This window comes from Callospermophilus lateralis, chromosome 18 (genome assembly GCF_048772815.1).
Source record: "Callospermophilus lateralis isolate mCalLat2 chromosome 18, mCalLat2.hap1, whole genome shotgun sequence".
Lineage (NCBI taxonomy): Eukaryota > Metazoa > Chordata > Mammalia > Rodentia > Sciuridae > Callospermophilus > Callospermophilus lateralis.
In genome coordinates this window covers 50,728,460-50,754,950 of record NC_135322.1, presented here as the reverse complement: position 1 = coordinate 50,754,950, position 26,491 = coordinate 50,728,460, and the positions used below count along the sequence as shown (strand labels likewise).

At 36.9% G+C, this 26,491-nt stretch overlaps 1 protein-coding gene and 1 pseudogene across 3 annotated transcripts in view; one reads left to right on the top strand and one right to left on the bottom strand.

Moving 5' to 3' along the window:
* The window catches only part of Tango6 (transport and golgi organization 6 homolog), a 175,273-nt gene that overhangs the window by 120,915 nt on the left and 27,867 nt on the right, over positions 1 to 26,491 (bottom strand). For 2 of the 3 annotated variants that reach the window (XM_077105807.1, XM_077105809.1), the window contains exons 8-11: positions 13,110 to 13,222; positions 11,525 to 11,701; positions 8,502 to 8,634; positions 6,450 to 6,635 (exon numbers count right to left, since the gene is read on the bottom strand). In XM_077105807.1, coding sequence (XP_076961922.1) covers positions 6,450 to 6,635; positions 8,502 to 8,634; positions 11,525 to 11,701; positions 13,110 to 13,222 — 609 coding nt within the window. The remainder of the gene's footprint in view (positions 1 to 6,449; positions 6,636 to 8,501; positions 8,635 to 11,524; positions 11,702 to 13,109; positions 13,223 to 26,491) is intronic. The other variant, XM_077105808.1, reaches the window with a different exon arrangement.
* On the top strand, positions 18,401 to 19,266 carry LOC143638171 (protein SET-like; annotated as a pseudogene).

The window sequence follows — 26,491 nt, the reverse complement described above, 5'->3', positions numbered from 1 at the left end:
CTTTTAAAAAAGGAAAAGTGGGGGCTGGGGTTGTGGCTCTGTGGTGGAAAACTTGCCTGGATTCAATTCTGAGCACCACATATAAATAAATGAATAAAATAAATGTCCATCAACATCTAAAAAAAAAAAGGCTTAAGATTGTTCATATAGAAATTTTATATAGCATTTGGCTAACAATTAAGCTTTAAGTGGAATTAATTTGGTCAGCTTCATTTTTTTAATTTACTTTTTTGGTTGTACACAATACTTTATTTTATATTTTATTTATATATGACAGCAGAATGCATTACAATTCTTATTACACATATAGAGCACAATTTTTCATATCTCTGGTTATATACACAGTATATTCACACCAATTCGTGTCTTCATGCCTGTACTTTGGATAATAATGATCATCACATTCCACCATCACTAATAACCCCATGCCCCATCCCTTCCCCTCCAACCCCTCTGCCCTATCTAGAGGGTGTCTATTGCTCCCATGCTCCCACTCCCTATCCCACTATGAATCAGCCTCCTTATATCAAAGAAAATATTTCAGCATTTGGTTTTTTGGGATTGGCTAACTTATTTATTTTTATGTGGTGCTGAGGATCGAACCCAGGGCCTCGCACATGCTAGGCAAGTGCTCTACCACTGAGTCACAACCCCAGCACTGGTCAGCATCATTTTAACTGAGTGTAATCTCCTTAATTAGAAACACCTTTGAATAAAGGATGGCAGACACACATGCATGCACACACATATGCACACATGCCTATTTAGGATTAATGGCTCAAAAAGGAGATATCATTTTGAAAATGGGAAGGCTGAGATAGGTCATAATCAGCCTCTAAATACCATGCAAGCTTGCATGTTTACCTCTCTGGACAAATCACATGCTGTGCTAGAATCTTTATTGCAAGTCTCAAGTCAGGAGAATGGCCTGTTAACACTTGTCTTTTGGAGCAAAGCAGGAAACTAGAAAGAATATTTAAAACTTCCACTTACTGAAAGAACAATTCTGGTTATAGCAATTTTTACCATTCTCTCCAGCCAGAAGATTTTATTGACACTAGAAATTAAGGACACTAGCCCTTTCCAGAGAAACTATTATTTCCATCATCTTAGCCTACCTATTTTGCCTCCAAAGAGTTTCCTAAAGTACTCCTTATTTATATTTAGCTTTCATATCAGCAGAAGTACTGTTAAATTACTAAAATAGAACTATCTAGTCTTCCAACTTTTTTTCTAGGTTCCTTTCCACAATATATATATTTTTAAAAGGATGTAAAACAAGTAGTATAATCCTTTTTAAGAAAGAAATTTTCAGGTTTGGGAAAGTAGCATGTGTAAGGCACTGGGTTCAATTCTCAGCACTACATGTAAACAAATAAAGTAAAGATCCACTGACAACTAAAAATACATATTTTTAAAAAATGCTGACAACTGAGTGGAAGGGGGCTAGAGGCCTCATTGTTGAGTAGCCCTCATCATAAGCCTCCTGTTTTTCAATCTGCCACTCTCACTCAAGTTCAGAGTGCCTCAGGTTCAATATCTCTCAAGAATAAACTTCTGGCTTTTCACTGGGGAGGGAAAAGGAGGAGAGTTGGAAAAATTTCAGGAAAAAGGGGGTCTCCTGAATCCTATACAGCCCTGCAAACCATGTTAACTGTATACTCAGCTCCATCTTTACAGAGTTTCTCTGGTGCTTCCAGTTCTCCCATAGCTCTGCAGTGAAAAGTAGCTTTTTCCAACATTTTATTTCTTTTCTTTTCCTTAAAAAAAAAAAAAAAAATCTTAACAGCCTTATTGAGGCAGAGTGGTTTGCTTTTGATTTATCTCCATGCAGACATTTAGCTTTCCAATTTCCTAAGTTGCGAGATCAGATACTATTTTCAAGTTTCCAAATTTTGTTATTCTCTTTTAACTTCTCTCTCTTCTCCACTCTGTTGATCCCTTGGTTTCCAGAGACAGTGGGTAAACACACGTGTTCAATACATTGTCTTTAACCAGAAGCCCCTACTTTTTATATAATGCACTTCCATGTTGTTGAAATGTTTTTACAATGAGCATGTGTTACTTATGTAAAAAAAAAAAAAAAAAAATTAACATCTGAAAAAGAAAAAGAAAAAGCCATATAGAAGCACTTCTACTCTGCTGATTGTAGTGATGCCGTTATAGCGAGGAGAAAGTGCTGGCATTTTTCTGAAAGGTCAGAAAAAAGGGAATCTTGCTCAGTCCACAACAATGACACTGGCCTTCTTGCTGACCTACTACATTTTGGCCATGCTCCCTCTATCTGAAACAACCGTTACACCATGGATCTCAACAAACCCCTTTTTCCCCACCTTTAGGTTTTTGTTAAAAAGGTACTTCCATAGTGTGTCTCTCCATGACACCCTATTTACCACACTCCTCTTAACATTCCTCTTTTTTTGGTTTGTTTTTCTCTCTAGAAATTACCATCATCCAACACACTATGTATTTTTGCCTTCTTATTTATTGTATCTCTCCACCATGTGAATATCAGCTCCATGAGAGCACAGACACATGTATGTTTTGTTCATGCTGTGAACTTGGTACCTAGAAGAGTATGTGGCTCTCAATATGTAGCCGTGGAATGAAAGAACTCATTAGTACAGAGACCACAGCATCCCACATTCCTTTCTGTACCTCATATATACAATGTGTCATCTTCCAGCATACTCTATTGAATATTTAATCTTTTACTCATACATCTCTTTAACATGCATTTCTAACAGATAAGGAGATTTGTATTTTATGTAACTACCATACCATGATTATACTCAGTAAGAATTCCTTAATATCTCCTGATAACTGGTCCATAATTGGTATGAAATGACCTCTTACAGCTAAAGTGAGGTGCTAAGCAATTCAGTGAGACCCTGTCTCTAAATAAAATATGAAATAGAGCTGGGCTGGGGCTATAGATCAGTGTAGAGCATTAAAAATAAGTAAATAATGATAATAAAAAAAAATAAGGCTGAGGATATGGTTCAGGGGTTGAGTGTCCCTGAGTTCAATCCCTGGTACAAAAAAAAAAAAAAAAAAAAAAAAAAACCAACCTCTTATAATTAATTTGTTTGAATCAGGATCTTGCTCTTTTTTAAAGCATTCACTTTAATTTTTTTGTATTTATTTTTTAGTTGTAGGTGGACACAATTTCTTTCATTTTTATGTGGTGGTGAGATTTGAACCCAGTTCTTCACATATGCTAGACGAGCATTCTATCACTGAGCCACAACCCGAGCCCTAAAGCCATTTATTTGATGAAGAAACTGATCCACCCTATTGTAGAATTTTCCACATTCTGGAGTTGGCCAATTGCTTCCTCGTGGCAGTGCTTCCCTGGATCCTCCAGGCCTGCATTTTCTTGGTTAGATTCCGGTTTAAGTTTCAGATTTTTGATTTTGGGGTAAGCATCCTTCCCAAGTGGTTCCACATACTTCTTAATGCATTACATGAGGAGGTATGTATGATCCACTTGTCCACCTATGATGATGGGCAATCAGCCATGCCAGGCTAAAATATTTAGAGGGATTTATGCTGATATCTGCATTAACACTGAAACGTACCAAAAATAAGATGGGTATAGGGATACACAAATGGATAACTATGTGATAAAGTAAGTCTAATAAAACACTAATAGTAATATCTTGGTAGGTAGTGGGTGTATAAATATTCACTGTAAAATTCTTTCAATAAAGAAATATTCCTCATTAATATGATATAATTAATTCATGTTAAGCAAGAATAAAATAATTGCAAAAATTCATTCAAATTTGAAAATTTTCATAATATGTTGGGGGGATTTTCAGTTGCTTTGGTGTTTTGGGCTTCATATATTCATTATTCAGTATACCACTGATAGTTCATCTAACAATTTCGGCAGAAATCTATGATTGTTACCTAGGTCCATTATCTCCCCCAGAGGGTTGCAAAATGTAATTTTCTAGTCCTCACTTTGAATTTCTTGACTGTGATTATCCTATAAAGATAAATTTTCCTTTACTGATTATTTGATTACTACTGAAAATTAGTTCTTTTGGAAAGGCAACATAAGTACTTTATTCTTTCTCTTTATCAATTTGCAAAATAAATAGTCAGTGTTCTAACAGTCTTCAAAGATGTGCTATAGGGGTTTTTGCTTATGTTTTCGTATCTTTGATGTGCCTTAATTTATTGCAGACATTATTATTTTTTTAATATTACAATTGTCCTCTCTATGACCAATGGGAAACCCTTCAAGTTGGCTCGTGAACGTACTGACATAACCCCATCAATCTGATAGCTTCCTTGCATTTGGGCACAACAAAATGCCTTGAAACTTATAATGTATTACTCCTACCCCAGACTATAATCCAGACCTCAAATCAACCTTTATTCCAAAGCACTTCAAGTGAGCCAGGCACAGTGGCACACATCTATATCTCAGCTACTCGGGAGGCTAGACAGGAGGATCATAAGTTCAAAGCCCACTTGGACAATATAACAAGATGCTGTTTTCAAAACAAACAACCAAGCAGGTTTTGAGTTCTTTTAGAAAATGGTATTTCAAGTCAGGCATAGTGGCACACACTTGTAATCCAAGAGACTCAGGAGGCTGAGGCAGGAGGATTACAAATTCAAGGTCAGCCTCAGCAACCTAGTGATATCCCATCTCAAAAAAAAAAAAAAAAAAAAAAAAAAGAAGAAGAAAAGGGCTGGGGATGTTCTCAATGGTAGAGCTCAAAAGAAAATGGTATTTCATAACAATAATCTGGCACTAAGAATGCTTATTGCTACTAGGTTGTCATTGCTTCTTGGCATTGACAGTAGGCCATGCTAGGAAATACCTATTTTTTTAAAAAAGAGAAAAAATTAATCATGGGTTCATACTTCTAACTAAGATTTTTTTCCTAGTTCTTTGATTTCATATTTATATTTTTTCTTATGCTAAAAATCTTGATTTCTAATAATATCAGTGGTTACTTAGAACTTATTTTCTTTATTCATCTATGTTTCAAAATAACATACCAATATTATCAGTAGCAGTAAGATTACTAAATTCAATTTAATATTTCCTTGTGGTTTTTTTGTTCTAATACACATTTACCTTAGCTAAAGGATAATCTCTTGGGACAAATAATTTTTGTACTAGTCCAACACCATTGTTCCTTAATTAGGAGTAAAGGCAGATAAGTGCAAAAGCTCAAGTCATATCAGTTTTTAGGCCATTTCCCCTTCCAACTAGCATCCTGAAACAAAAACACAAGGTCTAGATGAAAGAGTCTCCAGGGAAGAGATATAAATATAGGAGAAACAAATCACCCTACTGAGTAACATGGGGTCAGTGAACTAAAGGAATAAGAGGCCAGGAAAGAAATCATGAACATAATTTTCATTAAACAGGCAAGATAGGTCAGAGCTGACAGGCAGCTGAAAATTTTCTCAGCAGGAGCTATAGCGAAATGCTGCTTAGCAACACCAGAAGCAGATGACAATGACATCCATACAAAGAGCTGGAGAATCAGATTTAAGCATGACAATCATACCGTCTTACAAATGACTATTCACCAACCAAAGAACAATTCTTGTAAAGTGGTTAAAGATGGTGACTGCATTGCCTAGGCCTTATTACTTTTATTTCCTATTTTTTAAAAAGGTAGTAAAAATAATGTCTAAGCCAATAAAATTCAGGCACTGACTCATAAATAAAAGTACAACTGCCCTGAAAGCATTTTTTTTTAAACATCTTAAAATTTCACAGGGTGTTGTGGAGATAAGTTGTCAGCTAAAGTACATATGGAATTTAAAGTGATTATATTATTGATTTATTTTTTCAAATTTAAGTTAGTTTTTTTAAAAATATTTTTTAGTTGTAGATGGACACAATACCTTTATTTTATTTATTTACTTTTATGTGGTGCTGAGGATTGAACCCAGTGCCTCACATGTGCTAGGCAAGCACTCTACAACTAAGCTACAATCCCAGCCCTCAGATTTGACTTTTTAATCATTTTCAACTTTTGATACACATGAAGCTTTAAAAAAGTAAAAATGCCCAGGCTCTCATGCAGATGTGCTAAATCAAAATATCTAAAAGGTGGCTAGTATCAATATTTTGAAAAAGATTTCAGACAACTTTATTTGTACTCAAAGTTGAAAACCATTGTGATGTAACATATCAACATATAAAATAGTTCTCAAAGTTTTATGTGCATGAGAATCACCTCAGAAGCTTGTTAAACTGGTGGATTCCTAGGACCTAAGAAAGTTTTAGATTCAGTTGGCCTAGTGTGGGCTCAGTATTTGCATGTTTAACTGAATTCCAGGAAATGCTAACACAGGTGTCATCAAATGATACTCTGAGCAACATTTCTGGGCATTTTTTGGAAAGAATGGAAAGAAACCAAAACAGACTAATACCATCAGACTGGATCTAAAATGTGGCAGCCACTAACCTGAGTGATGTTTGTGAATATCTGCTCAGACATTCTCTCACACAGAACAGCCAGCAGCTGCAGCACTAGCAGCTTTCGTTCCTGGCTTTCCACAAGAATTGCATGATGTTGCTCTAATTCCAAGAGGCTTTTGCTGGAGAAGGGCTTTAACTCTGCTTCACTTTCCATAGCCAGATGAGTCAACTCCTGAAGCACGGAAGGAAAGTAAAAGCCAGCAAAATTAAAAGCTTTGCAAATATAGCTAGAAACCTTTGTTTGAAACATATAGTACATATGCAATGTATAATAAATAGCTTTATTTATAATAGACCAAAATTGGAGACAACTTATATGTCCAGTATGAGAACAGTGATGTATTTATTATTTCACAGCAGTTAAAATAAATGAACTAGATTATCATCAACATAGAACCCAAAGACAATGTTGAGTGAACAAATGTAAGTTGCATAGTATAAGCACATTATGTTGTCATGTATATGAACTTTTAAATTTTCCTAATAAAAACATACACATTTCTTATTTTATCATTATTTTTATGAACTCTTCTATTAGTCTTCCTTGAATTGAGACCTCAGACTACATAATTTCCTAAGGTCCTTTCAAATACAATTAGATGCCTTCCCTTTAAGATATTCAGAACTCAGTTGGGAGCAGTGATGCAAACCTATAATCTCAGGTGAGGTAGGATGAGGCAGGAGGATTGCAAGTTCAAAGCTCTTCTGAGCAACCTGGCAAGCCCCTTTCTAAAAAAAAAAAAAAAAAAGGTCTGGGGGTTATAGCTCACTAGTAGAGCACCCTGGGTTTGATCCTCAGTACCACACACACACACAAACACACACACAAAAAGATACTTAGAACTAAACTTCTACTAATGGATAGTTAATTATTGTGGCTTTTATAGGCTTTTACATACCCATCTACATTGTAAATTTCCTTGGATAGGGAAACCTTAAGTTCCCTAACAATTAGTGCTTTATCACAATAACTGACATCTTACAGCAGTGGTGCTCAACTGTGCCTGAGCAATTTTGCTCCTCCAGGGACACTTTGCAATGTCTAAAGGACATTTTTGATTGTCATCATTAGAGGGTAATATAGGCATTTGATGGGTAAAGGTCATGGATGCTGTTAAATATTCTATAATGCACAAGGCAACTCCACACAAGAAAAATTTATCTGGCCCAAAATGTCAAGCATGACAACTAGAGTTAACCTGGTTTACAGAAAAGCCCTTTGTTTTGTAAGCAAGAAAAAAAGAAAAAGAAAAAGCATACAATTGAGCACACATTTCCTGGGAATGCTGTTTAGAATGAGTGGCTGGTGTAGGGATGGATGTGAATATGGGAGGTAAGAAAGTATCAAAAAAAAGAGTCTCCTATTTCAATTTCTAGAAATGTTAGTCCTGACTTTCTTTTTGCATTCTCATACACCCATACAGATCTTAAACTCCACAGACATCTTAACGTAAACACCTTCTTTATGGAAAGAGTTAAAAAAGCAAAGCTAGACATCACTGGCTGGTGTTTATCAGACAGTGATAACATTATGAGACACACATTACCACTGCAGATTATGTCAAAAGGAATCATAACTTCTGCACTAAGAAACAAACCCAGAAGAGGTTTCAAGTGGCTATGGAGTGAAATGAAGGAGGCACAACTGCTAAATCTCCTTCCAAATACCTGACAAAACAACAGTCAGAAAGGATAAAGGATTACTCCATAGCTGTAAAACCTGCTATTAACTTCAAAAGAGTTCTTACTGTCAACACAGAGCAAAGATTAACCCTTTCATAGATCAATAATTTTGTTTTGTTTATCTCTAACAATTCAATGCACATCACCTTGGAAAGTAGTTAGATCACATAAATACTGTTGAGGATAAGTTTCTTCTTTTTACCAACCCAATTACCCTTATATATGTGGTCTATTCATTTTCCCTAAATTGGGACCTAAATTTAAGGATCTAAAATTATGAATGTCTTGAAAATTCAAATGGCCTCCTGGAACTACCTCAGAATAAAGCTTACCATATACTATATGGAGTTCTTACCTTCAAACAGAAAATGAAGAAGTCGCCTGCCAAACCACACTCCTGGCAATGAGATAGCAAGTCCCCAAGATGCTCCACCTGGCTCTGCTCTGAGGACAGTTTTTGGTACAGGGTTTCATCTTCATCTTCATCACTGCAATGCAGAACAAGATTTATGTTGGCAGGGTCACCCAGAGATAATGTTTTTTGAAACCCCATAATAATCTTCCAAAATAACATTATTTCCATACAGTTTATCATTAGAAAGATCTCAAAAATTTTATTTAACTTAGTTTTCTATTTCTCCATGCTGACAAAACATGAAGTATTTTTTCTCAGAAACTATATTTACTATGTCCTATATCCTATATGTTCATTTGCTAACATAGGAAAACATTCATGAAGGAAGTGGTTTTTAAGATGAATGTTGAAGAACTACAATTATTTCATAAGCTGCCAAAGCAAGGAGGAATGAAAGTAAATGATATTCTGGTTCCTGAGAAAGAACTGAGAAACAGAAGGCTACAAAGATCATAAAGGGCCTTAGACGTCATTTAAAGGAAGTTTGACTTTTTATGATGAGCCACTGAAAAGTTACGGATAATGGGTGAAGACAATCATCACGGAAGGAGATGCAGTCAATCTTAACTCATATGAATCAATGGGTTGAAATAAGAAAATATATAAAAGTTCAGAAAAATAAGTGTGTGGGTGGGGAGACAGTGGCACACACCTGAAATCCCAATGGCTCGGGAGGCTGAGGCAGGAGAATTGAGAATTCAAAGCGAACCTCAGCAACTTAGAGAGGCCCTAAGTAACTCAATGAGACCCTGTCTCTAAATAAAATATTTTTAAAAAGAGCTGGGGATGTGGCTCAGTGGTTGAGCACCCCTGGGTTCAATCCCTAGTACTAAAAAAGTTCATAAAAATGAGTAGATCAAATATGACTGGCAAGTAATAAAATTTGGCTTTTTCTAAAAAGAATGCTAATACAACATAAAATTTCTGGTGATAGAGAGCAAGGTGCCTGAGCTTGCTTCTAGGGGACTAACATCATAAGCAGGAGCTATACAGCAAATGACAAGTCACACATATATACACACACATTCTTATTTATCTGGTATAGTGATTGTCAACCTTATGGAAACATAGATTGTTTTTAAGTTTCTAATGAAAACTGTGGACCCTCTCCAAAAACAAAACAAAACATATTTGCATATAAAGTTTATTTATCTGCATAATTTCAAGGGGATTATAGATCCCTAGAAGCCTATGTAGAAACCCCAAGTTAAGGAGCTATTCCTTCTGATAGCCCATAAACATTCATTCAATCATTGTCTACTGATCCTTTCCTATCTTGAAGAGAAACTACAGTTTCAGTAAGAACTGAAGGGTGAAATTTTTTTCTTTTTTTCTTGTGGTGTTGAGGATTGAACTCAGGGTTTCATGCATGCTAGGCAATCACTTTACTACTAAGACATATCCCCAGTCCTTTTCTTTTCTTTCTTTCTTTCTTTTTTTTTTTTTTTTTTTTGTACTAGGGATGGAACCCAGGGCACTTTATCCTTGAGTTATATCCTAGTATACCCCAAGCCCCTTCTGTTTTTTATTTTCAAACAGAGTCTCTCTAAGGGCCTCACTAAGTTGCTGAGGTTGGCCTGGAACTTGCAATCTTCCTGCCTCACCCTCCCAAGTTGGCTGGGATTATAGGTATATGCCATTGAGTCTGGCTTAGAACTGTGGATTTTGATATACCTGCACTAAGAAGTATACCAAAAACTTGTTAAGACTGCAGTAAATTACAACTACTAAGCTAATTACTGCAAAATTCTCTATACCATCACTAACATGGTTCCCAGTTAAAAACAGTTCTAAAGTGTTTTTTAAATAAACATGCCAAATAATTTTACTCTTTTGGTTTTGGGATATTGTTAATGTTCAAGCTTTCAGTCATCTAGAAACTTTAGTTTGTTCTGACAATTCTACTTGAAATTTATGCGTTTTTCTATTTTCCTCAAATCTGTCATATTGAGAATATTTTAAAACTTGAACAAATTAATAAGTCTGGCACGGTGGCACATACCTGTAATTTATGTGCATAAATGGAGCCTGAGATAGGAGGATAGTAAGTTCAAGGCTAGCTTTGGCAACTTAGCAAGGCCCTATCTCAAAATAAAAAACATTAAAAGGGCTAGGGCTATGGCTCAACAGTAGAATACTCCAAGTTCAATCCCCAGTGCTGCAAAAAAATAAAATAAAACTTTACTAAGTTAACCATGAATATAAAATTAAATTTGAACACTTCACCAAAAAAGCAACACTTTGAATGAGATATGAAATCCCGTAGAGACAGCTGGGCCAGCTAAGTAGTACATGGTCTATGATCTATAACAACTTCCATTTGAAGGTAATAACATACTTTTGAGATCACTCAGAAAGTGTAAATAATGTAAATATACTTGTAAGGCTTGAAGTATAGAGCAGTTGAGCACTTGCCTAACATAAAAGAGGCTCTGAGTTTGATCCCCAGGACCACAAAAAATAAAATTTGTCAGATGGAGAAATAAATTATCCAGTCTACTAATATTTAATAAGTACTTTCTATTAAATTCCTATGAGAAACAAACCCCCATCATAAAATTACCACAAAAGATAGCTATCAAACCATTTTCCTTAGGAATAAGCTGACTATGAATACACACCATTTTGCAAGTCAGAAATAGAGAAGGATTATTCTGGTGTTAAGGGCAAACATGTGCTGACCTTTACTCTGATTAACTAGCAGACTCTGAGAAGTGGGCTTGTTGTGATGCAGTGCTGTAAGGCTCCAATATATCGCACTTACTATTAGCTGGCATCTTGGAAAAAAACCTGGAGGATCTTTTAAGGCTCACATTTCATTTGGAGATTATAAATAGCAAGTGCCTCAGCTGCTTGAGTTTCTGGTTTCTTTTCTATTAGCGCCCCTTAGTGGCTAAGTCACAGAATGGTCTTCTAGGTAGAATTAAATTTAGAATGAAACAGTAGAAGATGGGTGAACTCACCTAATGGCCTCTTTAACTGTAATCATAATGCCACCTTGGGTGGCAGCTCTAAACTGACAGAGAGAATGGAGAGAGGGTATAGCTTTGTCCAACCCTGCAAAGCCTTTCAGGCTGGAAATTGCCTTCCTCCTTTCCAGTTTTTCCAGGATCCATAATAAGATCTCTTGGCAAAATGACCTGGCAGAAAAAGCAGTTATGAATGAGCTTGTCATCTCACACTATGCTTCTAACAAGCTAACATAAAAAAGGAGAGAAAGACTGTCAGGTTCCACTGCATTCTAAATGCTGGCACAATCACCTAGTTCAACTGAAACACAGGAGAGGAAAGTAGGCATCTTGTGAATTTCGGAATGCAAATACCCTAAAATTCAATGAGTGCCTGACTAATCCTTGGCTCTGGAGGCAACCCTAATATGCCACATGAGCTGCAAGTGATCTTTTCTTTTCTTTCTTTCTTTTTTTTTTTTATCCCTTTTGGTAATTGCAAGTGTACCACTGCCTTTGGATCAGGCACTTGAATGAAAGCTTACACTGATAAAAACCACCTATTCTCAGTGGGACCAACAGCTTGTGACCAAGAAACAGCATACCAACAAAATACTGCAATTTCCTCATACCCTTTTATCTAGATAGGAATGGAATAAACATTCATATCTTCTTTGTTGATCTTTGATGAGGACATAACAGTGCTGTGAGGACTTAGATTTTAAAACTGAAACAAATTATTATATGGACAATCCTTTCAAACTAAATTCAAAAGCTCTAAGCTTTCATCATCTACTGCATCCTTTCTTGTCATTGTCATTGTGGCTATTGGCTACAATGATGAGCTAAGTGAAACCTGAAAAACCAAAGACAGTATGTAAGCTTTCAATAATAAACAGAATGAGTATCTTCTTCCAACCTTGGTAATGATAGCTACCATTTAGTGAGCTTACTATTTGCCAGGGAATGTGCTAAACACTCTAATGCATATTTAGTCTTCATCATGACCCTGCAAAGTAGGACTATTATTTATTATCAAATTACATTTTAGGGAAACACCCAAAATCAGAATTCTATAGGACTTTAGAAAGGATATATATGAACTCTTATCAGGAGGAAGAACAATAAGTGACTGTGAAAATATAATTGATACATAATGAGTGCTACTTAAATTTTAATATAGAATACTTTCTGGATAACTGAGATTTTTGCATCACCAATACCAAATCCCAAGGTAACTTACGATGTGCTACAGTCACGCAAATTTTTCAGACTTGATCTCTAACTCTCCACAAAGTTATTAAAAGCCACCTTCCTAGACATATAATTGCAGTACTTTTTCACAGATCAAACAGTAGTGTGTGTATATTTGGAAAAAAATTTCATCTCTATAGTCTAGGACTGAGGCTGAGGAAAGTCATCTAAAAATTATATCCACTCCCCCTCAATCTACAAAAGTCTTTATTTTTTCTAGATGAGGAGAATAAAAGGATCCCCAAATGTTTTCCTGACTTATAAAAAAAAAAAATAAGTCAAGAATTCACTATACAAACAAATAATATTCTACTCATAAGCAAATAAGGTTCTGCTGATTGTTTACCTTATATGAGACACACTCTGCTTGGTAAAACAGTAGAGAGAAAAGAGCACTCCCAGGACCGGAAGCAGGGAATCCAGCAACACTGTTAGAGGCTCATTCCCAACCACATATACCTAGAGAAAAGGACATGGTGAGACACACTACTGCTACAAGGCCAGAGCAGTGGGAAACAGATGTCGGACACTTAGCAGGGGTAGAGTCTTATCTTAAGCAAAACTCTTTTCCTAAGGCACATGATTTTATCCTGAAGGGAATGCCTAACATGGTGAAGAAACCATTTTAGTCTGGCAAATAAGCTGAAACAGAGACACTGAACTTGAGCACCTTTCCATATGTGCAGCTGTAAATGTGTAAATTAACATGTTTTCTGACCTCTTCCTGTCCTAATTTTGGCTACCTCTGAGTTTCCTAATTTCCCTGTTATTCTTCTATACAATAATTGTCCTTCTGCCCAAGGCCTGCTATTTGGAACTAAAAATTACCTGCAAATAGAAAAACTTTAACCAGGCGCGGTGGCGCTCACCTGTAATCCAAGCTGCTCAGGAGGCTGAGACAGGAAGATTGAGAATTCAAAGTCATCCTCAGCAATGGTGAGGGGCTAAGCAACTCAGTGAGACCCTGTCTCTAAATAAAATAAAAAATAGGGCTGGAAATATGGCTCAGTGATTGAGTGGCCCTGAGTTCAATCCCCAGTACCAAAAAAATAAGAAAGGAAGGAAGGAAGGAAGGAAGGAAGGAAGTTAGAAAAACTTTAAACTAGACTTGGAGGGCTAGGAATATAACTCAGTGGTAGAACATGTGCTTAGCATATATGAGGCTCTGGGTTCAATGCCTAGCACTGGGGGAGAAAAAAATTAAGTTTAAAAACCCGTAGATTTCAAACAAAATGTAGCTCACTATAGGTTCCTCATCCTTAAGATATAACTGCCACATGGGCATGTCCTATTCTCTCCAATTCAACAAATGTTCAAAGAAAATATTTTGCACATCTACATTTGCACTGGCTTTGCACAGTTAAGTGTGAGAATGTTGGCTTTTAACAATACTTCTGTTATATTATAATAATTCAAGGTAAATAATTTAAAGTGCCTAAGGAAGGGCAAAACTACTCAAAACTCCAATCAAACGAAACTCAGTAGGAGTTGGGAGCAATAGTGCACGCCTTTAATCCTAGCTACTCAGGAAGGTGAAGCAGGAGGATGAGTTTGAGGCCAGTTTCAGCAACTTAGTGAGATCCTGTGTCAAAACAAAAAATAAAAAGGACCGGGGAATCTGGGCATATGCCTATAATCCTAGCTCGGGAGGCAGTGGAGGAGGATCATGAGTGCAAAGCCAGCCTCAGCAATTTAGCAAAGTGCTAAGCAACTCAGTGAGATCCTACCTCTAATAAAATACAAAATAGGGCTGGGGATGTGGTTCAGTGGTCAAGTGCCCCTGAATTCAATTCCTGGTGCGCCCCCCAACAAAATAAAGGACTGGGATGTAGTTCAGTGGTTAAGTACCCCTGAATTCAACCCTAACTATGGAAAAAAAATACACAATAGGATTTCAAATGTAATTCTGTTATAATAAATTATAATCTGATAGTAAGACTGGGCACAGTAATACATGTAATCCCAGTGACTGAGGAGGCTGAGGTAGGAGGATTCCAAGTTCAAGGCCAGCCTCAGCAACTTAATAAAATGAAAAGGGCTGGGGGTGTAGCTTAGTAGCAGAGCATACCTGATAGTATGGACAATGATAATGATGACAAAAGAGACAGAAGAAGAATTGACAATGACTGTGTTCTTAGTATTTTCCAGGAACTATGTAGGTTTGTTGTTGTTGTTGTTGTTGTTTTTAAATGGTAGGTTTTTATCTTCCAGGTACTATGCTAGATTCTTTAAAGAGTTCATTAAAATCACAACACTCTCCCAAAGTCAGTGTTAGAAGCCCTATTTAAAGATGAGGAAAGGGAAGCTTAAAGAGGCTCTTATTTATGGAAAAAAATACCAAGGTAGAACTCAATGCTGTTTATAGGAAACAAAGGCCATGAAGGCACTTGTACAGTCTGGGGAAAAAAATCTCTGAGCTTTTCCTAATTTTTCACCTTGCTTAAGCCTCCCGATTCCTCTGTGGAGCCTGATAACCAAAGAGCCAGCTTCCTGTGCATGATCTAATCTCTGTAAAGCCCAGCTAAATGAAATGCCTTGTATGGCAATGTTCAGAAGTAATATGCAGGCCTAATTATGGTACCAAGAGTTATAGGAGGTAAAATAAGAGATTCCCCCAGATAACATAAGGCCTTATTGTTTGGTTCTGGATCCTGTGTTCTCCAAGGTAATCCCTGTGGAGCCATCCTTCTTTACCTTCTTTTAAAAAAGAAAGAAAAATCAAAAACAAAAACAAAAAAAAACCACTAAAAAACAAATGGAGCAAATCTCCATTACTGACTGGCCTGACAGGGTCAAAGTACCTCAAATTTAAAGATGACTGAATAAACACATTTCCTGGGGGTATACGTTACTATTGATAAATTCCTCTAATTTTTTATACTCTTTTCTCTTATACTTTTTAGTATTTTATTACAAAGAATAAGTACTACTTTTATAATTAGAAAATCCATACAGCTATTTATACATATATATCATTTATTTTATATATGGTTCAGCAAATGTCTACTGAGCACCAGTTACATGCTAGACATGCCTGTGGTGCTGTGAATACAACACTGAGCAAAGCCTCTTCTTCAAAAAAGCTCACATTCTAGTGGGGGAGACTAGACAACATCAGGTAGAGACAAGTGACAAAAGGAAAAATAAAACAGGCTAAAGAAATACTGATGAGAGGAAGAGCTTGTAGAAGGAGATGTGAATATATTTTGTATACAACCAGAGATATGAAAAATTGTGCTCTATATGTGTAATATGAATTATAATGCATTCTGCAGTCACATATAACAAATTAGAATAAAACTTTTTTTTAAAGCAATTAAAAGGCCTGGAGATGTAACTCAGTAGTAGAGCTCCCATATTCAATCCCTAGTATAGCAAAAAAAAAATTTTTTTTTAAATATTTATTTATTTATTTTTTAGTTATCGGCAAACACAACATCTTTGTTGGTATGTGGTGCTGAGGATCGAACCCGGGCCACACGCATGCCAGACGAGCGCGCTACCACTTGAGCCACATCCCCAGCCCATAGCAAAAATTTTTTAAAATTTAATTTCCTACTTCAGCCCTTATAGAAGACATGATTAAGTTATATGTTATCTGAATTTTGAGGGGAACAGCAGTTTGAACATAGTAGATTCAAAATGATGGACCCCACTGTTATTTTTTGTTGGTTTTGAGAAAGGTCTCACTATGTAGCCCAGGCTGGCCTTGAACTTGTGATCCTACCTCAGGCTCCAAGTAGCTGGGATTAAGGATATGTAACACCATGCCCAACTTATTATTGCTTTTATGAAGCAAACAATAACTAGTAGGTCTTACATATTCATTCAAAGATAAACCAGATATTTAAATATTTAACAAAAAAAAAAAAAAAATCAATCCTCCCAAGCATTCTGCAGGTTAAGAATTTTTGTCCCTGTGCTAAAAGTGTGAAAAAACTGAGGCTTAGAGAAGCTAAATCAGTTGAGCAAAGACATACCAGTAACAAAGGCAGTGCTAGAATGAACCCAGATCTGTCTGACTTAATCCAATCACAATACATAAGGGGAAAAAAGCAGATTAGTGGGCAGGGGCTAAGAAGAGAGAAGAAGGGGGCCTGATTGCTTAATGGATACAGGAATTCCATTTGAAGTGATGAAAAAGTTCTGGAATTAGGTAGGGTGATGTTGGCAACACTGTGAATGGATTTAATACCACGAATTATGCATTTTCAAATATTTAAAATTTGAATTATTCATTTTCAAATATTTTAAATGAAAAAGTTTATGTTTTATATATTTGCAATTAAAAAAAACGTATCTGGGGGTATGATTCAGTGGTGCAGCGTGTGCTTAACATACACAAGGCCCTGGGTTGAATCCCCACTAACAAAACAAAACAAAATAAAAACAAAACCAAAACATGTGCCCCCCGGCCTCTCAATGCTCACCTCCCCTGTGCATAATATTTTCATTGCTACAGTTCCTAAACCATACCAATTTTATTCCCCACCCTCAGAATCAGTAGATCCCAGTTGATTAGGCTGTTAATAACCCTAGTCTTTCAACCTCTGCAAAATAGAGTTGAAGTTTCTGAATGGAACCATGGACAGCAGCTTCTATAACAACTCCCCTTCCTCCTACTTAAAGTATTCTCATACAACTCCCTTTTATCAAGTCAATAGATCTCCAGGGCCATAACCTGGCCAGCACTTTTCAAGGACAGCCCCCTCTTTTCAATCTTGTGCCTAGTTCTGAACTCACATGCAGGTTAAAAATTTGGCCTACACCTAACATCCAATGTTATCCTCTTTACACTCCCAAAGGAGAATCCGTCATTTTTCCCTTGATGTGAACTACCGTGATCATTGGCTTATATGTGGAGTTAAAAACCTATTCAGGAACATCGGTGGCTGGAGTGATCAGCCAATGCTGCACCATGATCTCTTGGTGCCAGCACTGACAATGACCAAATTGCCCTAGAGAGAAAATAGTCCTTTCCATGAATTCATACTACATATGAAGGAAAATGCGGGGGCCAGTTCCTTCTAGTCTCCTCCATACTAGGCTGGTGACATGCTGATTGAGGAAGCAGTGAAAGAACGGTATATACGATATTCCTACCCCACTGATATGGGAGGCCTTACTGCCCCACCTCTGTGCCCTACCATTTAGACATGTGGAATCTCCTTGGAATGTGCTTACATGTAGTATCTTTCTAGTGAGCATGAGTGGGAGGGGGGGTGTCTTCCCTGCTCAACTGGAGGCAAAGTGGGATGAGAATTCAGTTCTAAAATGCAATCCAATACTCCATGAATAGTTTCTACCTGTGGTGAAATATCCTAAGAAGCATATCAATGGAAGTTTCCTTTTCCAGTGGTATAACTGTTGGGCATGTATCATGTAGAGTCATTTGTAAATACTTCCACTAACCAGTTGTGTTACTTAACACAAATCAATTGACCTCTCTTGGATCTGCTTCCCTATCTATAAAATGAGGGGATTGGATTAATCAAGCTTTAAGACCTCACTCAAATCTAATCTATTATTCTCTGACTTGACTGCAAATTGCAGTCTTAAGAGATAAAACTAGCTCTCTGCACTTCTCCCTGGTGAGCTGTGAGACCTGTGGGTCTGCTCCTTGACTTCCCTCACAGGATGGCTCCCAAACGCCAATCTTCGCTCCAGTCTCAAACAAAAAAACCCAAACTGCCTGCCACCCCTGAGCAGGCGAATTCTTCGGCCTCTCTGAGTTTGCTGAAGGGAGAAAAAGAACAACAAGAAGCAATTGAACATATCGATGAAGTACAAAATGAAATAGACTTAATGAACAAGCCAGTGAGGAGATATTGAAAGTAGAACAGAAATATAACAAACTCCGCCAACCATTTTTTCAGAAGAGGTCAGAATTGATCGCCAAAATCCCAAATTTTTGGGTAACATTTGTCAACCACCCACAAGTGTCCGCACTGCTTGGGGAGGAAGATGAAGAGGCGCTGCATTATTTGACCAGAGTTGAAGTGACAGAATTTGAAGATATCAAATCAGGTTACAGAATATTTTATTTGGATGAAAATCCTTACTTCGAAAATAAAGTTCTCTCCAAAGAATTTCATCTGAATGAGAGTGGTGATCCATCTTCAAAGTCCACTGAAATCAAATGGAAATCTGGAAAGGATTTGACGAAACGTTCAAGTCAAACGCAGAATAAAGCCAGCAGGAAGAGGCAGCATGAAGAACCAGAGAGCTTCTTTACCTGGTTTACTGACCATTCTGATGCAGGTGCAGATGAGTTAGGAGAGGTCATCAAAGATGATATTTGGCCAAATCCATTGCGGTACTATTTGGTTCCTGATATGGATGATGAAGAAGGGGAAGGAGAAGAAGATGATGATGATGATGAAGAAGAAGAAGGATTGGAAGATATTGATGAAGAAGGGGATGAGGATGAAGGTGAAGATGAAGATGATGATGAAGGGGAGGAAGGAGAGGAAGATGAAGGAGAAGACGACTAATTGAACACTGATGGATTCCAACCTTTTTCTTTCTTTCTTTTGTTTTTTGTTTTTTTAATTCAGTCCCTGGGAGCAAGTTGCAGTCTTTTTCTCCCTCCTCCCCCCCATCCCCTTGTGCTCATTCGCCCTGTTCTTGAGGTCTCTTTTCTCAAACCATGCTTCTCAACTTATTTTGGGGGGAAATACCTTGAGCAGAGTTCAATGGGAAAAGAATCTCTACACGCTTCTGTTCTAAATTCATTTTTATCCCTTCCTGTCTCAAAAAACAAAAAACTGTATGGAATCAACACCACCGTGCTCTGTGGGAAAAAAGAAAAACCTGCTCCCTTCACTCTGCTGGAAGCTGGAGGGTGCTAGGCCCCTGTGTAGTAGTGCATAGAATTCTAGCTTTTTTCCTCCTTTTTCTGTATATTGGGCTCAGAGATTACACTGTGTCTCTATGTGAATATGGACAGTTAGCATTTACCAACATGTATCTGTCTACTTTTTCTTGTTTAAAAAAAAAAAAAAACTTAAAAAAATGGGGTTATAGAAGGTCAGTAAAGAGTGGGTTTGAGATGTTTGGGTGGGTTAAGTGGGCATTTTGACAACATGGCTTCTCCTTTGGCATGTTTAATTGTGATGTTTAACGGACATCCTTACAGTTTAAGATGACACTTTTTTTTTTTTTTTAAATATTTATTTTTTAGTTTTCGGCGGACACAACATCTTTGTTTGTATGTGGTGCTGAGGATCGAACCCGGGCCGCACGCATGCCAGGCGAGCGCGCTACCGCCCGAGCCACATCCCCAGGCCTAAGATGACACTTTTAAAATAAAATTCTCTCCTAATGATGACTTGAGCCCTGCCACTCAATGGGAGAATCAGCAGAACCTGTAGGATTTTATTTGGAATTGACATTCTCTATTGTAATTTTGTTTGTTTATTTTTAAATTTTCTTTTTTGTTTTCACAGGAAAGGAAAGATGATGCTCAGTTTTAAACGTTAAAAGTGAACAAGTTGCTTTGTTACAATAAAACTAAATGTGTACAAAAAAAAAAAAGAGATAAAACTAGTTGACAAAAATAAACCATCTTGGGCTGAGGTGGTAGCTTAGCAGTAGAGCACTTGCCTAGCATATGTAAGGTACCAGGTTGGATCCTCGGCACCATATAAAAATAAATAAATAAAAATAAAAGTATTGTGTCCACCTACAACTAAAAAAATTTAAAAGAAAAATGAACCATCTTTACAGATAAAGTTGAAACATTTGAACCTTCAACCTGACTGAGATAGAACAAATGTTTAACCCTACCTCACATACTTTCTGCTCTACCAATCCTGAAGTTAGTACTTTTTAAAGGTGAAATCCTGGTCTGAAGATGTATGTAGCTCAGTAGTAAAACACTTGCCTAGCATGTGACAGGCCCTGGGTTAGACCCCTAGCACTGCCAAAAAAAAAAGGAAAATGAAATCCTGTGTAGTTGAAAGGACTTCTGATTACTCAAGGTATTTATACAACTGGGAACACTAAAAAAAAAAAAAAAAAAACTAAGATGGGAAAGCCCAAGCAAGGAAGGAAGAGAGAGATTCAAAAGGTAGTTTTCAATTGTTTGAAATGAAAAAGCATTTCAGAGGTACAGTGAAAGGTTGCTTTGAAGGAAAGATGAACTTTTGTATCTACCTGTGGTTTTTCTAGTATAAACATGTAGGAAGAGCTGAGGGGTACAATAAGAGGCCATATAGATCTATGAAAATCATAATAGCTCAGAGCAGATTAGACAAGGAAACAGACTGGTACCAATGATCCCAGTGACAGTCTGGGGATTTCTTTGTTCCTTTCTAGGGGATTTCCACATTCCTTTCTGGAACTCAGCTTTTGTTCACAGATCCAGCTGTGAGATAAGGCATCTGTGGTTGAGCCTTACAACCTTTCATCCAAGCTCAAAGGACTGCTCTATGACAACATATATTCTTATTTCTGGATATTCTTTACTATGGACTACAAACTACTGTCACTCTTTGTCTACTTAACCAGGAGCTCCTTGAAGGCTGTGGTGGATCTGACTTCTGCATTTGTAAACCTGGCAAGGCATCTGGCATTCTGTAGGTACTCAATATTCTTAAGACTGACTGAATCAAAGAATTAATGAACAAAGAGGCTTACTGTTTATTTTCTTAAAAAAAAACAACAAACAAACAAAAAAAAAACAGAGAGCAGGGAAAGCGTAAGTATAGCTATTATAGCCGGGTTCAAAGACACATTAAAAGCAACCTCTTTTCTAATAATTAGGCACATTTGTAAGACACTTCTCTGTTCTTATTTGGATAAAAATTAAATTAATTAACCATAAACCCTAAAAACATCTCTAATTTAGGGGGATGTTACAAGGCCCTATGTATTTTCTTTCTTTTTTTTTTTTTTTTTCAAAGCTGTAGATAGAGACTATTCAATCAGTGGTAATTAACTGAACAGAATCACAGAACTTCAGCTGTGGAAGGGCAAAAAGAATGAACAAAAGAGGCTGGATTTTATATTGGCTGATTCATCTATAGTTAATATCTGGAGATTGAAGAGAATCATGGATAGATAGAAGTCTTCTATCCAGAGAAGTGTGGGAAGCCATTCTCGAATGTGATTTGAGTTACCTTCCTGGCTGAGTGAGAGGCACTTAGACACAGTTGTTTCAGAGCCTTCCCCACCCTGTCCTAGGTGCAAGGGCTGTCTGTGTGGGGGTGTGCCTGACCACTGATCCGAAGACCAATCACCGACCCTGACCTTGGAATGCTGCCCCCCTCGACCTTCATTGGATGGAATTTGCCCTTGAATTTTTTGTTCCCCAATGAAAGCTCACCCCCTGGCGTGTTCCCTCTCTCTCGCTGGCTTCACCACCCCATTAGGTAGCTGGAGGCAGGAGCTAGGAGGAGCCGTCTCTGAGCTGGGCAAATAAGGTAACGAGAGTTATGTCTCTTTAATTTTAATTTTAAAACTCACTAGTTAATTTTTAAGCTTTCGAACCTCTATTATGAAGCTAGCATGCTGGTCGAGTAGCTGATGGAAGAATTACTAAAAATTTAAATTCTTTTAAGAGGGAAAAAAATATGTTTCTGTTTTAGAGCAAACAAAATAAAACTTTGGAAGGCAGCCTCACATGCCCCACTTCTCATTTCAGAGACTCCTATTACATTGTTAAGCACAGAAACTGCTATCCACTGAAAGAGCACCAGGAAGTTGGAGTTAGAACACTTGGGTGAATTTTACCTCTGCCATCTATGTGACTGACCAAAATCCTACACTGAGTGAATAAAACATGGACCATATTCTTAAATCTCTCAGTCTCAGTTTTCTCATTACAATGTAGATTTTATGCTTTGGTATAAGGACCAATTAAGATAATTCATATTCAAGTATTTTGTAAAATGCACAGCCCATGCAAATGTTTGATTTATTCCTACATTTTAATACTACAGTAAATGGAATTGTTTTCTTAATGTATGCTTTCATCTTTTATAGAGATGTATATGTGTGGAAATACAAACTTGATAGTATTTAGTCAGCTTGATTCTGAATAAACCTAACAGTGAAATTCTGTACAGGCTGAAACTTGATTTTATCCCTATTAAAGATTAAACTAGACAAATACTGCCATCTATAACATTGATCCTTTTGATAGCAGTGTTCCAGAACTTCTAACACACTTGTGGAGTTTAATTAAGACATGTGAGAAGAAAAAGAACAAGGCAAGTTACCTAATATAGAAAGTATTTTGCACTGTGCATGCTTTCAGAACATATTGCATAAAATTGTCTTTTTTTTTTTTTAAAGCATTTCCCTGAGCCAAAAAGGAACTGACAGTTTTTGAGCACTTATGTGCTACAGTATATTATGAATCACCAAAAGTTACCTTAGTTCATCTCCACAACTGAAGTGTTAAATAAGTTACCAAAAGTTGCCGGGCATGGTCGCACATGTCTGCAATCCCAGGGACTTGGGAAGCTCAGATAGGGGGATCATGAGTTCAAAGACAGCCTCAGGAATGGGGAGGCACTAAGCAACTCAGTGAGACTCTGTCTTTAAATAAAATACAAAATAGGGCTGGGGATGTGGTTCAATGGTTGAGTGCCCCTGAGTTCAATCCCTGGTACCCCCCAACACCCCTCCCCCCCAAAATTACCAAAAATCACATGGATAGTCTACCTTCAAGACAGATTCCAGCCAGGTGTGGTAGTGCATGCCTGTAATCTCAGTAGTTTGGGAGGCTAAAGCAGGAGATCACAAGTTCAAGGTTAGCCTCAGCAATTTAGTGAGGCTCTAAGCAACTTAGCATGACCTTGTCTCAAAATAAAATATAAAAAAAAGGGCTGGGGATGTGGCTCAGTGTAGTTAAGTGCTCCTGGTTCAATCCCCAGTGCTCCTGGTTCAATTTATTTATTACTAAATAAATAAATAAAAGGTAAGATTCCAATCTAGGTATGTCTGATTCAAAGACCCTAATACTTTCCCTATACTATACCACAGATTCTGAGATGCAGCTTTTTTATTTTTTTATTTTTTTTTTTAAAGAGAGGTGGGGAGAGAGAGAGAGAGAGAATTTTTTTAATATATATATATTTTTTTTTAGTTCTCGGCGGACACATCTTTGTTTGTATGTGGTGCTGAGGATCGAACCCAGGCCGCACGCATGCCAGGCGAGCGCGCTACCGTTTGAGCCACATCCCCAGCCCTGAGATGCAGCTTTTAGAAAATCGAATATGTGTAACTCCTACAGATTTGAAGGGTACTTCTTCTAGTTTTTTGCTTGAAATACAAGATCACTTCAATTATACATGGAAATTTTTAGAAAGAACTGCGTTTAAAGAATGGCTAAGGTGAGGAGACTAACTTTTTGCTATAAAGCCTTTTGCACTTCTTAATTCGTACCACGTGCCAAAATATAATGTTTTCTGAACACTGAAAGAGATAGTGAGACAGGGGAAATTGATTTCCAGATCAGCTCCACCATTCACAATCTATAAGATTTATAACTAGTCACTTCAAACAATATTTGATTTTGTTTCATTTACTATAAAATGAGAGTTAATTTATCAAAACCCATGAAAGGTACAATACCAAAAGTGAATCCTAATGTAAACTGCAGACTTTGGGTGATGCTGATGTATCAATGTAGGTTCATCAGTTGTAACAAATGTAGGGGAGACCGTCTGGGAGCAGGAGGTTGATGGAACTCTGTATTTTCATCTTCATTTTCCTATAAACCTAAAACCGTTCTTCTTTTTTGTGGTGCTGGGGGTTGGCAAATGTTCTACCACTAAGCTACATTCCAAGCCCCTAAAACTGCTTTTAAATATACAGTAAGCCTTCAGTCTCCACAAATTCCACATTCAGTTTCAACCAATCATGACTGAAAATGTTTGCGGGAAAAAACTGTCTCTGAATGGAACATGTAGATTTTTTCTCCTTATCATTATCCCTGAACAAATATTAAAAAACCATATATGTAGCATTTACATTGTATTAGTTATTATAATTAACATTGTGATCATTTAAAGTATATGGGTGGATGTGCATAAACATTAAAATACTACCCAATTTTATATAAGGGACTTGAGCGTCCTTGGATTTTGGTATCCTTAGGGTGCTGGAACAAATCCCATGAGGAACACTAAGGGGCAATTGTAAAACTGTTTTTTTAAGTAAGGAGTTATACTAAATTATTTTTAAAGTTCCTTCCGTTTCTAAGATTCTACATTATTCTATCTTACTCTATAAAACTAATTAAAAATCAGAAAGAAGAGTCAAATGCCCCATCTGACAAAGTAACTTTAATTATAAATTCATTAGATTAGATGGGAAAAAAAGACTTGGATAATTAAAGTGAAAAGTCCTGAATTTGGAAACAGAGAGATAAAATGGAAATGAGAATGTACAAAATAAACTAATTAAATACTTTCTAGTCTTTCCTATCCTGACATTTCTCCTGCTTTTAGGAAGCTTCAGGCAAGTATTGTGAAAAATAAAAGGAAATATTTTACCCCGCATGAGATGGTGGCCCATCCCCTGAAGAGCAAGAAAATGTCCAAAATAAAAAAAATTGCATGTATAATTATATCAACATGGATTCTACAATAATGTATAACTAAAAAGAACCAAAAAAAAAAAAAAATTGCAAGGCTGGAGATTGTATTCGCCTCACAAGTGCAAGGATCTTGGTTCAATCCCAAGCACCACAAAAAAAAAAAAAAAAAAAAAAAAAGTAAGATGAAAACGAAGACAAAGAAGAAAAACTGCATGAAAAGAACTGGAATTCTCTTACCTTGTCCTACCCCAAACTGAACTCTGTGTAATCTAGGCCTCTCTTCACCTCCCTAGGCAAAGAAGCACCCCCTTACTCCCTCTCATACCAAGGAGAATGAAGAATTTAAGCATTAGAGGAACTGAGCCTCAGACACTCAAAGTTAGGACAAGGAATGAGAAGCCACTGAACTAAGTTATTTGAGCTACATAGCCCCCTTTTGGCTTAAATAATTTTACCAGACATTAGGCACAGACTATATAGAAATACTACTAATGCAGATGAAGTATATAAGTGGCTATGCCAAGTTTTCAATTCAATTTAATGAGCACATGCATATATATAGACAACTTTCTACCTGGCCCACCTGAACTATCATAACCATGCTGTTCTGCTGTCTCATGCATGTGAAGGATTCATGTATGAAAAGGTCTTCCCTTGTCATTGTTCCCACTATAAAATTTTCATTCAGAGTGCTGTGGTTGCTGCTCAGTGGTACAGCACTTGCTTAAAATGCACTAGGCCCTGGGTTCAATCACATGGATTGAAATTTTTTTTTTCATTGAGAGAGTTATAGTTTATTTCTTTAAATACCAATATGTATTTAAATTTTAATGCTTTTGGAACAAAATATTTCTGGAATGCAGTCCCTATCTTCTAAACAAAGAACACTGAACATATCAGCCATAACATACTTACTTTGCTTTTCCAATTATTACGCTCTTTTGAGTAGTTTTTCTATGTCCTTTCTTGTTCTTCTCTACTGGCATTCTTTTGTCATTGTGTCTTAATTTCTAACTTGTTACTTCTAATTCTGACAAGCATAGTAGCACAAAACTGTAATCCCAGCTACTAGGGAGATTGAGGCAGAAGGATTGAAATTTCAAGGCCAGTCTAGGAACTTAGCAAGATCCTGACTCAAAATAAAGAATAAAAAGGATGGGCTGGGATTGTAGTTCAGT